The sequence below is a fragment of the Molothrus ater genome, chromosome Z (genome assembly GCF_012460135.2).
Source record: "Molothrus ater isolate BHLD 08-10-18 breed brown headed cowbird chromosome Z, BPBGC_Mater_1.1, whole genome shotgun sequence".
Taxonomy (NCBI): Eukaryota; Metazoa; Chordata; class Aves; order Passeriformes; family Icteridae; genus Molothrus; species Molothrus ater.
This window is the reverse complement of record NC_050511.2, coordinates 60,938,351-60,950,757: the sequence shown is the minus strand read 5'-3', so window position 1 is coordinate 60,950,757 and position 12,407 is coordinate 60,938,351. Positions and strand designations below refer to the sequence as shown.

The window sequence follows — 12,407 nt, the reverse complement described above, 5'->3', positions numbered from 1 at the left end:
GGTGCCAAAGGGCTTTATTGTCCCAAGCAGGACCAGTGACGGCTCAAAGAGTCGTTTGGGAAGGCACTGATAAAGGGGATGAGTGTGACAGGAAGAGACACGAGGGAACCAATAAACGAAGCCCAGGGGGAGGAGCAAGGGACACAACTGAACCAATAAGTATTGCATGGGGGAGGGAAAAGGCTCAGGAGGCAAATCATATCTTAAGTAAGGGATAACTGACAAAGAAGTGATGTGTCATGCATCATCTAATTCGGGGGGGGGGGGGGGGGGGGGTTTGGTTACAATGATGGACAGGGAAACTGGGCAGCACCAGGAGGGAGGAAATAAACTTAAAAGGACATAAAGGGTAGGGGATCGGTTACTTTGACAGACAGGTCACTGGCGGGAAAACAAGGGACTAACAACTCAGGATCAAACCATTATGAGGGAGGAACATGCGGGGAACTGAGGGTCAAACCATAATCTCTATTTATAAAAAATAACCAAATTTATAACACAACCTGTATAAAACACACAATGCTACACCATCCTTCCTACCATCAGGCAGAAGGAGGAGACCTAGCAGGCTGGGGGAATGGAAATGGGTGCCTACTCAGAGAGGTAGCAAAATTCCTTCCTGACCCCCATCAGTTTCCCAGGTGCCCTTACAGAATAGGTACAAGGCCCTGGGTCCAGAGGCTCAGGCAGATGATGGTAAACAAAAACATCTGGTGAGTCTGCCAGGTGCACTTTGTCTGTCAGACGGATCACAACCTCAGGAAATTAAGAATAGAAGAAGGGTAGTTGTGGAAAGTTCACCACCTGAGGGGAGCTGAGGGCCCTGTATGTCACCCAGACCCATTCCACAAGGAAGTCTGCTGCTTTCCTGGGGCCCAGGTATGGGATATCAGCAGGAGATTCCCTGAACTAATTCATCCCTCTGATTATTACCCACTGCTGCTCATCCAGGTTTGCAGTGATGACAAGAGGGGTACCAGGTCATTTGAAAGGACATCAGGGCTCTGGACTGATTGGTTGATGGGGCAGGAGCACAGGTGTGGTTCTGCTCAGTTCCTTCAGGAGCAGGGATGAATGATAAAAGGAATAGGAAAACCCACATTATCACTGAATGGCTGCTTAAGGGCTGGTGCCATCAGAGGAATTTTGGTTTTTCTACCATGGGCAATTTTTACAGCACCAGGCCTGCCTGAGTCAGATGGGCTCCATCTGTTCAACAAGGGCAAAAGGATTCTAGCCCATGAGCTGGCAGGGCTGATTGAGAACGCTTTAAACTAGGTTTGAAGGAGGAAGGGGATGAAACCAGGCGCTTGAGAGGTGACCCCAAGGGTGGTAAGCCAGAGTCAGGGGTGAAATCAGCAGCACAGCTGAAGTGCATGTACACTGATGCATGCAATGTGGGTTACAAACAAGGGACTGGAAGCCATGGCACAGCAGGAAAGCGATGACAGAGTCACCATCACAGAAATGTGGTGGGATGACTTGCAGGACTGGAGCACTGCAGTGGATGGCTACAAGCTCTTCACAAGAGACAGGAGAGGGAGAAGAGGTGGAGTGGTGGCTCTGTATGTTAGGGAGGTTCTGGACACCATGGAACTTGAGATTAATGACAGTAAGATCAAGTGCCATGGGTAAGAATCAGAGAAAGGCCATCAAGGCTGACATCCTGGTGGCTGGAGGATGTTTCAAGATTGCCAGCCCTTGTTCTTGTAGGACATTTAACCTGCCAGGTATTTGCTGGGAACTCAACACGGTGGAAAAGAGGCACTCTAGAGGTTCTTGGAGTGTACAGAGGAGAGCTTCTTGTCACAGATGGTGAGTGAGCCTGCCAGGGATGGGGCTCTGCTAGACCTGCTGTTTGCAAAGAAGAGTGGCCTGGCTGAGCAGGAAGTTTTCATGGGAACTCAGAGGAAAAAAAAAGAAGGTTGAAAAAGGAGTGGACAACTCAGGAAGTATTAAAGGGTGTTGTTAGGTTATGCAGAAAGAAAATTAGAGAGGTAGAAGGTCCATTAGAAGTTAGTCTGGCTGCTTCTGTAAAGAATAATAACAAGTCTTTTATAAACATTTTAATTAAAAAAAGATGAAGGAAAAAACTACGTTCTTTATTGAATGCTAGCGGGTGAAAATAGTCACCAAAGATGAGGAAAAGGCTGGTGTGTTTCACACCTTAGTTTCAGTGTTCAGCAGTAAAACTGGTTATCCTCAGGACAACGGACCTCCTGAGCTGGTAGACAGGGACAGGGAGCAGAGATGTGCTGTAATCCAGAAGGAGGTAGGTAGTGACCAGCTGTGCTACACAGATGTTCACAGGTCTCTGGGAGCATGTGGATGCCTAAAGGTTTTTAGCATCAGCAGAAGTCCTGTGAGGAGCTTCTGAAGGAGCTGGGGTTGTTTAGGCTGGAGAAAAGGGATCCTTTTCAGTTAAAAGTGAGTAAATCCTGTTTATTTTGACTCACTAGTATTCTGGAGCACAGAGGCAAAATGGTGAAGACATCTTGCTATTAAAAGAAGGTGTTATTTAGAGTTCTGCTCTACATAAAATTAATCCTTCAGTCCATCTGTGAATATTTATCAGGCTATTTCTGCTGAGCAATGGAAGGTGGCAGAATTAGATGATGCATGACACATCACTGTTTTTTTTGTCCGTGACCACAAAAGCTGGTGTGCTTTAACTATGTTAATCTGGTATGTCAGTTGGTTTTGGCATGGATTTTTAATCTTTTGAAGCTGTAGCACTGCCTCACCACCTTAACAACTTCTTTTTTTCCATAATGGTTGGAATAATCAGGACTGCTCTTTCTTCCAGATCCCTTTTCATAACTCATCTCTACTATGAAATTTAAAGATAAGATAGTTGTAGCTATATAGATAGGATTGGAATATTGAATTGTATTCATAATCTTCATTTAAACTTGTTCCGTTGTTAAACTTTTGAGCTTTTTTTAGTTTCCTGTTTTCTTTTGCAATCTTTTAATCATTGTGTTTCTTGTCTCACCTTGGGTAAGGGGGTCTTGCTTTCTGCTGAGGTTTAATTGCTTGTAGTGCAGGTGCTTGATTGAATTATCTGCTTAGTATTGATACATATATATGCGTATGTATGTATATTTTTTAAAACCTGAGAATTTCCATAAGATGGTCTTAGTAATTAAGCCATTTCTAAAGCCAAATAATTGTCAAGTGGTTTCTAAAATTAGAGATGCTTCTCTTAAAAAGGAAAAAAAAAAAAGGAAAACAAAACATAAACCAACAGGTGTCAGCAAAGACCATGTAACGAAACATTGGGTCAAATCAGATCAACAGTATGTGCTGCACTCTTGACAAATCCCTGTTGTCTTTCATTTAATTCTCTTGAAAGACCTTGAGATCTTAGTTGTGATCAATCTGCTCAAAATACAGAATATCACAACTATGTATGAAGGTTGAATTGAATGGCTTTCAGTAGAAAACACAAGAAACCACACAGAGATAATGTCAATTCCATCTTACAGAATTGTTCTCCCACACTACAATCCAAGTGAGGTCTTTGTGGATTTTTAAAATACCATTGATTTTGTTTCTCTTTCTCTAATTTTTTTTTCCTTTTTTAGCCTGCAGTGAGCAGGGGTTTTATAAAGTCCTTTCCGCTTTTAGGGTCTTTTGTTCTAGAATGGTGATGGTGAGGGTTTTTTTTGGTTTGGTTTTTATTTTTGTTTGTTTGTTCCCATTTCTTAGGTAAGTCTATCAAAGAGCAGTATGTCAAAAAGTTCATTGCATCTCTCATTAGGGTGTATTGGCAGATTTGTCACCTCAGGGTCAAAATAAAGCTCATTCAACCAAGGCTATGGCAGCACAGCAGCAAGCCTCAGGTCAGTCCCACCACTTGAGATTCGCTGTAGGGCAGTCAGTTGGAGTTCATTTTGCATTTGTTTCACTGAACATTATTGCTCTTACACTGTGAACAGGAAAACATTGTAGGTAGACTACTGTGTGTTATAGGGATTGTTTCCCTCTTGTGCTTATTTTCTCTTCTTGCACTGGCATGCCTATTACCAATGAGGAGACAAATTTTATAAAATACCAAAATCCATTACTTGTCATACATTACTTCTAGTGTTTTATACTTGTTTTTAAGATAGGTTACAAAACCTCCAGCCTGTGTACTGTGCTGTGAAGTTATTAAAAAAGGCTAATAGTGCTGAGAAGTCTAATCTCTTACGTTGAATATAAATTATTTGAAAATAGTATCCTTTTTATGCCCATGGAAGGTCCATTTTTGAGAAACTTAGATTCAAAAGACTGTAATGTGTTATATCAGGTGTAAATTAATACTTAAAATAATTTCAGAGGTCTGAGGAGTTGATAGTTAATCACTTGGTGTCCTGTAGGAAGTTCAGTCAAAGACACAACTTCACAAAAAAAGAATAAGCAAGGCTGTTACCTGTACTTGGATTTCTCAGGAGAACTGATGATGTTCAGCTGTTACACATTTTAAGTGTAGTTCTGTCACAGGATGAGAGTTGATTAATAAATCTAAGGTCACATTAGTTTTGCATCTCTAAAGAAAGGAAAACAAACCCTTGCATTTTTCTTCACTTCAAGTATAGGAAGTTATGACTGAATGACATACTGTAGAGGGTAGAGATGGTCAGACTTCAGTGATTTCTAAACTAAAAATGTTACTAAGAATTTTTATTCTATTTTTTCTCTTTTTTTTCTGTAATGTGTATTCATGTAGGATATTAAACTGAGGTTAAAATACAGTTAACTCAGAATGTTATTGGAGGAATAGTAAACTACTAATGACACTAATAATGTACTAACCCCTTTTATGGTATGACTTAGGAAAATGCAAGAAGTCGATCAAGAGGAAAATGCCAATGTAGCTATGTTTTATTAGCTAGAGTCTACTTAATTTTAAATGTACTAGCTCTATTATTCAGGGAAATCTGGCCACTCATAAAAACATACAACTAAAATTATTGTCACTTGATTCTCTTACTCTTTTCACTCTGATTTACTTTAAACTCGCTTTAAAAATTATTGAAAAGTGATCTGACAGTGTTTAATGAGTGTTTTTTCACAAGCTGGCATCTTTGGAGGCAGAAGCCCCTATCCACTGAGTAAGTGTGTTGTTGCCAACACATCTCACTCATGATGGGAAGTAGCCATTCTTAACTTTGAGAGAGTAGTTCTGTCTCCATTCATATTTAATCCTTGGAGCAGTGAAAAGTGACAGCAAGAGTAGTAATAGTGATGATGGCTTTCTGTTTCTGTTTTGAGTATCTGTAGATGAGGAATATAATGTGGGAAATCTCAGATCCATCCAGCTGGATCTGGTCCACCAGAAGGATATATTTAATCTGTAGTTTTGTCCATTTCCTTTTTTTTTTCCTCCAAATCTGCTACAAGTATGTAGGAATAGGCAATGGAGTGGACAACTTGGGTTAACAGCTTGTGCTTCCTCATCGTTTCTCCTAGGTCTTGTAATCTGTTCTCTGTCATGGGAGTGGTTGTAATGTCAACCAATCTCATGCGCCTTATCCTTTGTTGTGTCACGTGTTTCATTCTTTATCATGTGTTAACCATACACCAGACATTTGACAGGCTTGTTGGTATTTTGGTCATGAGGGATGCACTTATGGGGAAAGAGGGGGACATGTGGCATTTGATTGTCTTCAAAAGAGACTTTGTGGTTTGCACTAGCCTAGGGGTTCCTCACATCTGTCGTGAATCCATGACTGTTGCTTGCATGGTAATGATTTCCAATGACACCTGATAGATGCCAGGTTAGAAGTGAGAGGCAATAAATCATACAGGCTTATGCTGATTTTTAGTATGTTTTTAGCTGAGAATTCACTTGAGAAAACATTTTGCAAGTTTGAGTAATTTACTTGGTCTTTTTTCTTATTTTCCCTCTGCAGCAGGCTTGTTGTTCTATTTGTATATGCATGTATTTGTATACGTAATCTTCGGGTGGGTAGCCGTGGTTAGTTTTGAAAGTGGGAGCACATTTGTGGGGGAGAGAAGAAAAGAATTTAGAGGACTTGGGTTGTAAAGCACAGCGTGGGAGGGGTACTTGACGGGCAAGGCTCAGTGCACTTCACTGAGTCCCAGCATGCGTTTTGGTGTGGTATGTACTGAAGCAGCTCCTCTGGATTAGGATGTAGGTGTTATTAATCAAGTCATTGAGTTGTGACCTGTTGTCTGTATAGCTGGCAATCTCTGTTATCGAAAAGTTCACTAGTGGGTCAGCTGCAGTTCTGCTGTTCCTCATGAATGCCATGCTGGTTTTTTTGATGTTTGTAGAATGTGGTACAAGGCTTTTTTTCAATGTCTACGGTCTTAAAATGGAGGGGTTATTATTTTAAACTGAGTTATTCTGGAATTGCCTCCTTGCTTTGTGGGAATTCTTTTTTCAGTGGTCTTTTCCAGACTTTGTTTAAAGACCCCCTGTACTTAATTCATTGAAGTGTCTCTTTGGTATTTGTCTCCACTTTTAATTGTATTTAGACTTCACTACCTTCATGATTTTTCTAACTTTAAACATGCAGTCACTGGTTATTAGTCTTTAATTTCCGTTTTCACATAATTCTATACAGGTATGAATCTTTTTATCATGTAGTTTCAGGATGCTCTATTGCAAAGATTTCACAAATTAGACTCATAACAAAATTTCTCACTGCTTTTTGTTCATTGAAAACAATCTGTAAGAAAGTCCTCTCTATGAACCATAGTCTTAAAAGAACATATTTATATTATGCTTGTGTATACCGCAACCAGGTTTCCACCTGTAGTTTCAGTTTCGCTCTGCAGAGTGTATGCAGCATTATAGTCCTGCTATCATTGTGCAGAATATTTCACAATGCAAGGGTAAAACCTCAGGCCCATTATAAGATAGCCTTTGAGACTGCAGGAATTTAACTGCTTTCTTGGTGGTGTTACGCTGCAGTGTAAATAAATAATGTGCTTCTGTCTATTCTTTTTGCTTTCTGTCCAAGTCACTAAATACAATTTCTTTGTGATGAAAGTAGCCTGTTTTCTGGATCCATATGAAGGCTCACTGGTCACGACGTAGGTCTATCCCCCAATTATCCATAAGGCTATTGGACTCTGCAGTTTTCGTATTTGAGACCACTAGCACTTTGAAAAGGTACTTCTGGAGGTATTCTGTGTTATATCCAACATAAATCATGACTAACATATTTTAAGCTCCTCAGAAAGGCACTGGTGAGCACTGAAGGCTGGTTCTACTCCTGAGCCATATGTATAAGGCTCTCAACCTTGTTCACCATAGATGAAGGAAAACTACAATAAAGAAATTATAACAGAGATTAGATACTTGTGCTTTTAATATGCTGAGGACAATCTACTTGGGGGTTTTAGTGCTCAGGATGTGTTCTAGTCAGCTGTGGTCCCTGCTCTCATCAGCTTGCCTTCATTATGGGAATTTTTTTAGTGCAACAAAATTAGAATAGCTGTGATTTCATTTAGGGCAGAAGTTTCTCAGGCTTAGGGAAAGCAGAACACGGGCTCCTCTGCTCAATGAGAGCAATTTAAAATGCAAGCAATGTAGTTTCCTTCCAGAGAAGACTGCTTTGTTCTGAGAAGAAAATTTCCTCTATCGCGCAGCTTGAGTGCAACCTTTTTTTGGGCAGTTGAAATGTTAGGCTTTCCATGGCTGGACAGGATTTCTCCCTTGCTATCTGAATAGGTGTGAGAGGCATGGAATTTTTTGGTATTTGTGTTGTTTGTTTTTTTCCTTGTTCCAGTTCACTCAACAGTCAGTAAGAACACCTTGATAGCTTTAATTTCAGATATTTGTCTTATTTGGGATGTATTTTCCTGATAGACAGCACTTGGATGTGAATGAAGTACAGAAATACTCTAATGTGAGGTGGAAGCTTTCAGTATCTCATACAAGGAATACAGAACTGCCAGTTTTTTCTCCATTTATCAGGCAATTAATTTCATACACTGTGGGCAGGTCTTAGTGTTGGTTCTTTTTTCTTTGCAGTCTTGGACACAGTGATGATGCCTGCTCTCCAGCCACCTTATTACCTTGAATTACAGTGCAGTATACTGCTTACAGCTTTGGCACACCTAACCAGTTTCATGAGCCTTAGAAAAAGTGCAGCTATCCCAGGTTAGCATGACTAGCATGAATAGGACTCTCTAGTAAGTGTTACAGTTTGCACTGAGAATGTCTGGATCTGAACAATTTGTTGCTTGATAGTTCAGATGATTTATTGATGCAGGACTGAATTGATCAGCCTCTGTCTCTGTATACCTGCAGTGATGAGCAGCTGTGTGATTGAGTGATAATTAGTCCAGGAGAGTTCATAGAGTGTAACCAGTACCACCTACTCATGCAAGAAGTCAAAAGACACTTCTCAACATTCTACAGTAGTTTCTACAATAGTTTTCAGATGTTAAATGTAGAACACCTGCATGCACAAGATAATATTGCTACTTAGAGAGGTTGTGGTTATATAAATTGTATAGATTTGAAATAGTTAGTCTAACTAGTTCTGTATAGAAAATTTCACACAGTCTGCTTTTCTTTTTGCTTCCTGTAGAAATTATATTTTAATATTTTTTTTAAAAGTCATCAGCCATAAAATCAGAGGAAGCTGTTAAAAGCATGAAAATCCAAAGATAGTGTTGGATGTATAGCATTTTCAGTACTTGCAGCCATATTCCTAAATAAGACAGAATTTTGCTAGATTTTCCTAGGCAGGACTGAATTTTGTCAAGTTTTCTAGACACATCTATGGTAGAATGCAGGAAGTCTGGCCATTAGAGATGTTTTCAAATCTAGAAAATTTTGGACTTCAATGGCACTTCAAGAAATCTTGTGTAACAGTTTCCATCATTTAAGACTCATAGTGTACCAGCCATTGCTAGGATATCCCTAACATGTTGATCTACTGCAGAAAAGCCTTCAGCCCCTTCGGTGGCTGCATACATGCACGCACACACACACACGCACACACACACATTCACATATACATACATACACATATATATATATAGACTGGGGCAGTATTAGGGGTTGTTTTGTTTGAGGGTTTTTTCAATGGGATTTTTTCCTGAAATCTCCCTGGGCAATGCAGGCCATCCAGGTGCTGAGCTGTCTGAAGATGATAATCTCAGACTTTGCATGTGAGCCTTCTCCTCCTGTATCTTTATTTGTGTTTTTGCTTTTATTGAAAGCGTTCATTAGGTTAAGTCTTTGGTGCACCAGAGTGTTCTACTGATTGAACACTCCCATTTTTAAGGCTGTATTGTGCTTTATTGTTTATTTATTTTACTAGGGTAGTGCATAAAGAGCCAGTTAGAATGACTGCCCCATTGAGACGGGCTGTGGAAAAAATGAGTAAAAGTTTATTTCCGCTCTGAAGACACACAGCCTAAATAAATGAGAGAGAATAGAAGAAATAGATGCAAACATCTAAAAAGGGTAGACTTTCACAAGTGGCTAAAGTATATTTTCTGCATAGGAGTTTTTATCTTCCAAGTTTTCTTTTAGTGATTTTAACAGTGAGTAGAGGCCTAAATTGAGAGTTAAAATCAAAATTTCTATGTTGTAGTCAGTGTTATCATTATGCTCACTTTAATGTCGGTACAACATTAGCCTTTGAGACTGCAGGAATTTAACTGCTTTCTTGTTGGTGTTACGCTGCAGTCGATTTCGGTGAACCATAAAAAGTTTGCCCCTGAAGGTAAAATTACACTGTATGCATGTTCCAAGCATACTGCTTTGGGGATAAACATGTCTTAAATCAACTCATCGCTCACAGCTGAATTCCTTCTCCAAATGCAGTTTCTGTGTAGATAATAATGTTCAGAAGGACTGATAATCTGTAAGCCATAAAGTTTTTTGAACATAAGTCTATCAATAAATGTATTTGAGCAGGATCAGAAAGAATTCTTATAATCCTAATAAAGATTTTGGGTTTTAGAGAAAAGAAAGGAGGAACATATAACAACATTTTTAATTAGCTCTCATCAGCACTTCCAGTTTAGTCATATGTGTTCCAAACATTTGCATATTGTGTTTCCTCACATTTACATAATAAAAACTTTTGGACTTTGTTGAAATTTCCTTTTGTAATTGTGCATTTGGAAAATTAAATTTGAAGTTTATGACACCCTGGCTTCTACTTGCTTGGATGATAGTGTGTAGTTAAGATGCCATCACTTAAGACCTTGGTACAGTGATATTTCTGTTGAGGCTTAATATAATGTGGGTTCAGATGTATTTGTGATGTAATTGTGGCCGTGAGGTGTTAATCTAAAGAATACCATCTGGGTTTGTACCCAGATATTCTTGGATTACTATTCTGAGACTTAGATCTTGTCCTGTCTGGAATTTAAATACTGTTCCCTGAGCTTTAAAGAAAAGCCAAGCACCATATCAGCCTTTTAAAATGAGTTCTTTATTTTATCTCTGTAATTTGCCTTTTTTTTTCAAGCTCTTATAGTCATTGAAATCCAGGCAGTAACGTCCACACTGTTTTTGCAGCCTCAAATGGATGAAGTGCCTGTTTGTTCCTCAGTTTAATTCCCAAATTAATCATAGTTAGAAAATAGTTAATCTGCATCTCCATTTTTCTTAGACTATGTAAGGGCAGAAAAAAAATGTCCCTAGATAGGAGGCAAGAATTTGAAATGTGAACAGCTTTGTTACATTTAAGAGGACAAGTCTTTTGTTCTAACAAGGTTGATTTTTGTGTGGCTTGTGGGTTTCGTAACTTTTTTTCTTCTGGTGGGTTTTGGTTTGTTTTGGTTTTGTGGTTTTGTTTGGATTTTCATGTTGTTTTTGTTTGTTTGGGGGTTTTTTGTTTGTGGGCTTTTTTTGGTGTTTTGTTTGGTCTTTGGTTTTTTTCTTTCTTCATGTTGTTGCTTTCTGAAATGATACCTTTAGTTTCAGGATTGAAATTTCAATTTTATTCCTATATGGAGAAAACACATAAACTCTTGCATAGTTGGCAGTCTGTATGGGGTTTTCTTCTATTCAGCAATCTTCGATCCGTACCTCCCCTGTTCAGTAAGTAGAAATGGCAAATTAACTTAGCTGAGGGTGGCTACAAATCTGCTCTCCATGTAAATCATGAAGTGAACCTGGAGGGGAGAGAATTCTAGAAATCTGCCAGTAGGCAAAATGCTTTAAAAGTATTTCTTTACAAAGAGAACCTTTCTTCTACCCCCCGAGTATATATTAATTGGTTATAAACCTTAGTTTTGAGGTTGTTATTCACCTAATTGTGCGCACAGTAGTGCATGATGGATTCACAGGTACAGTTACCCTTCCATTGTACTGGCAAGAAGTCTTTTCTGTGAAACAGAGAGAATTTTATGTCTAAGCTCCAAGTTCTATAATTAGTTATACAGTAGAGGATTCGGGAAAGTGGCAAAACATATACAAGTCTTAAAAGTTTAACCAATTAGCCTTTAAGTTGTCTTCCTACATATTTCATTATTGTACGTGTTTTAGTATCTGATGGCATTCTATTTTTTCTTTTCTTCCAGATCATTACTAAATACATTTATGAACTACTGCAGAATGAATGCCACTTGAAGAAAGTAACTCTTCCAGTAAGTATAATTTATTTTTCCAAGGGCATTGTTTTTGAATCTGTACCCAGCATAGCCTGTGATCCCATATTCATATAAAGACAAGGTTTGCCAGGGCTCTGTGCAGGGCATTGTTTCAGGACACTGCCTTTGCATTTTGCATGTGTCTGCATCTGGAGATGTGGTTCCACCTCATTTCTCATGTGTTTGATTTCTCCAACTGAGCCTTCTTTACCTTACCAGATACCAGAATTTTCAAAATGTGGTGCTTTTAATAGGAACGCTATAAGCTTTCTGAAAAGTATTTGTGGGTATTTTGAGATGTCTACAGATGTAGAGAACAGAAGTGTCTTTGCAGGCAGCGGACTACATTCACATTCAGTATCAGTGAAATACTCCAAGTCATTTTTTGAAAAATGCTTTTTCAGTAATTTGTAATATGCATGTAATATAAAGTGCTTTTGTCACTTAGTGAAAATATTTAATCAACCCTTGGAAAAGATTAAGTGCTCCCCCACATATCAGAGTGTTTATAAATATATGTGATGTGATATGATGATGTTCAGGTATTTTTATATTGGAGAGCGCAGGGGAGACTGGAGTGTGACAGCACTATGTAGATTTTCCATCATTATGAAGGATTATTCCTATGCTCTTTGAAATCTTTTGAATTGCTGTCATTCTCAGAGGAACCTTCATATTCAGTCAAGGAAAACCTATTTAGGCTATGGAAGGAAAAGGTCTTTTGCCTTAACAGTTCTGTAAGATTTCAGTAGTCCCGTTCCCATTCCCTGAATGTTGCTTAAGGAATGTTTTGATGACCTGACCAAACTACTTGTAGTTTCCTAGAA

General features: G+C 38.9%; 1 protein-coding gene across 5 annotated transcripts in view; it reads left to right on the top strand.

Moving 5' to 3' along the window:
* Positions 1–12,407, top strand: part of FAM172A (family with sequence similarity 172 member A) — a 264,993-nt gene that overhangs the window by 43,133 nt on the left and 209,453 nt on the right. For all 5 annotated transcript variants that reach the window (XM_036403453.2, XM_036403451.2, XM_036403452.2 and 2 more), the window contains one exon: positions 11,512–11,577. In XM_036403453.2, the coding sequence (XP_036259346.1) occupies positions 11,512–11,577 (66 nt within the window). The remainder of the gene's footprint in view (positions 1–11,511; positions 11,578–12,407) is intronic.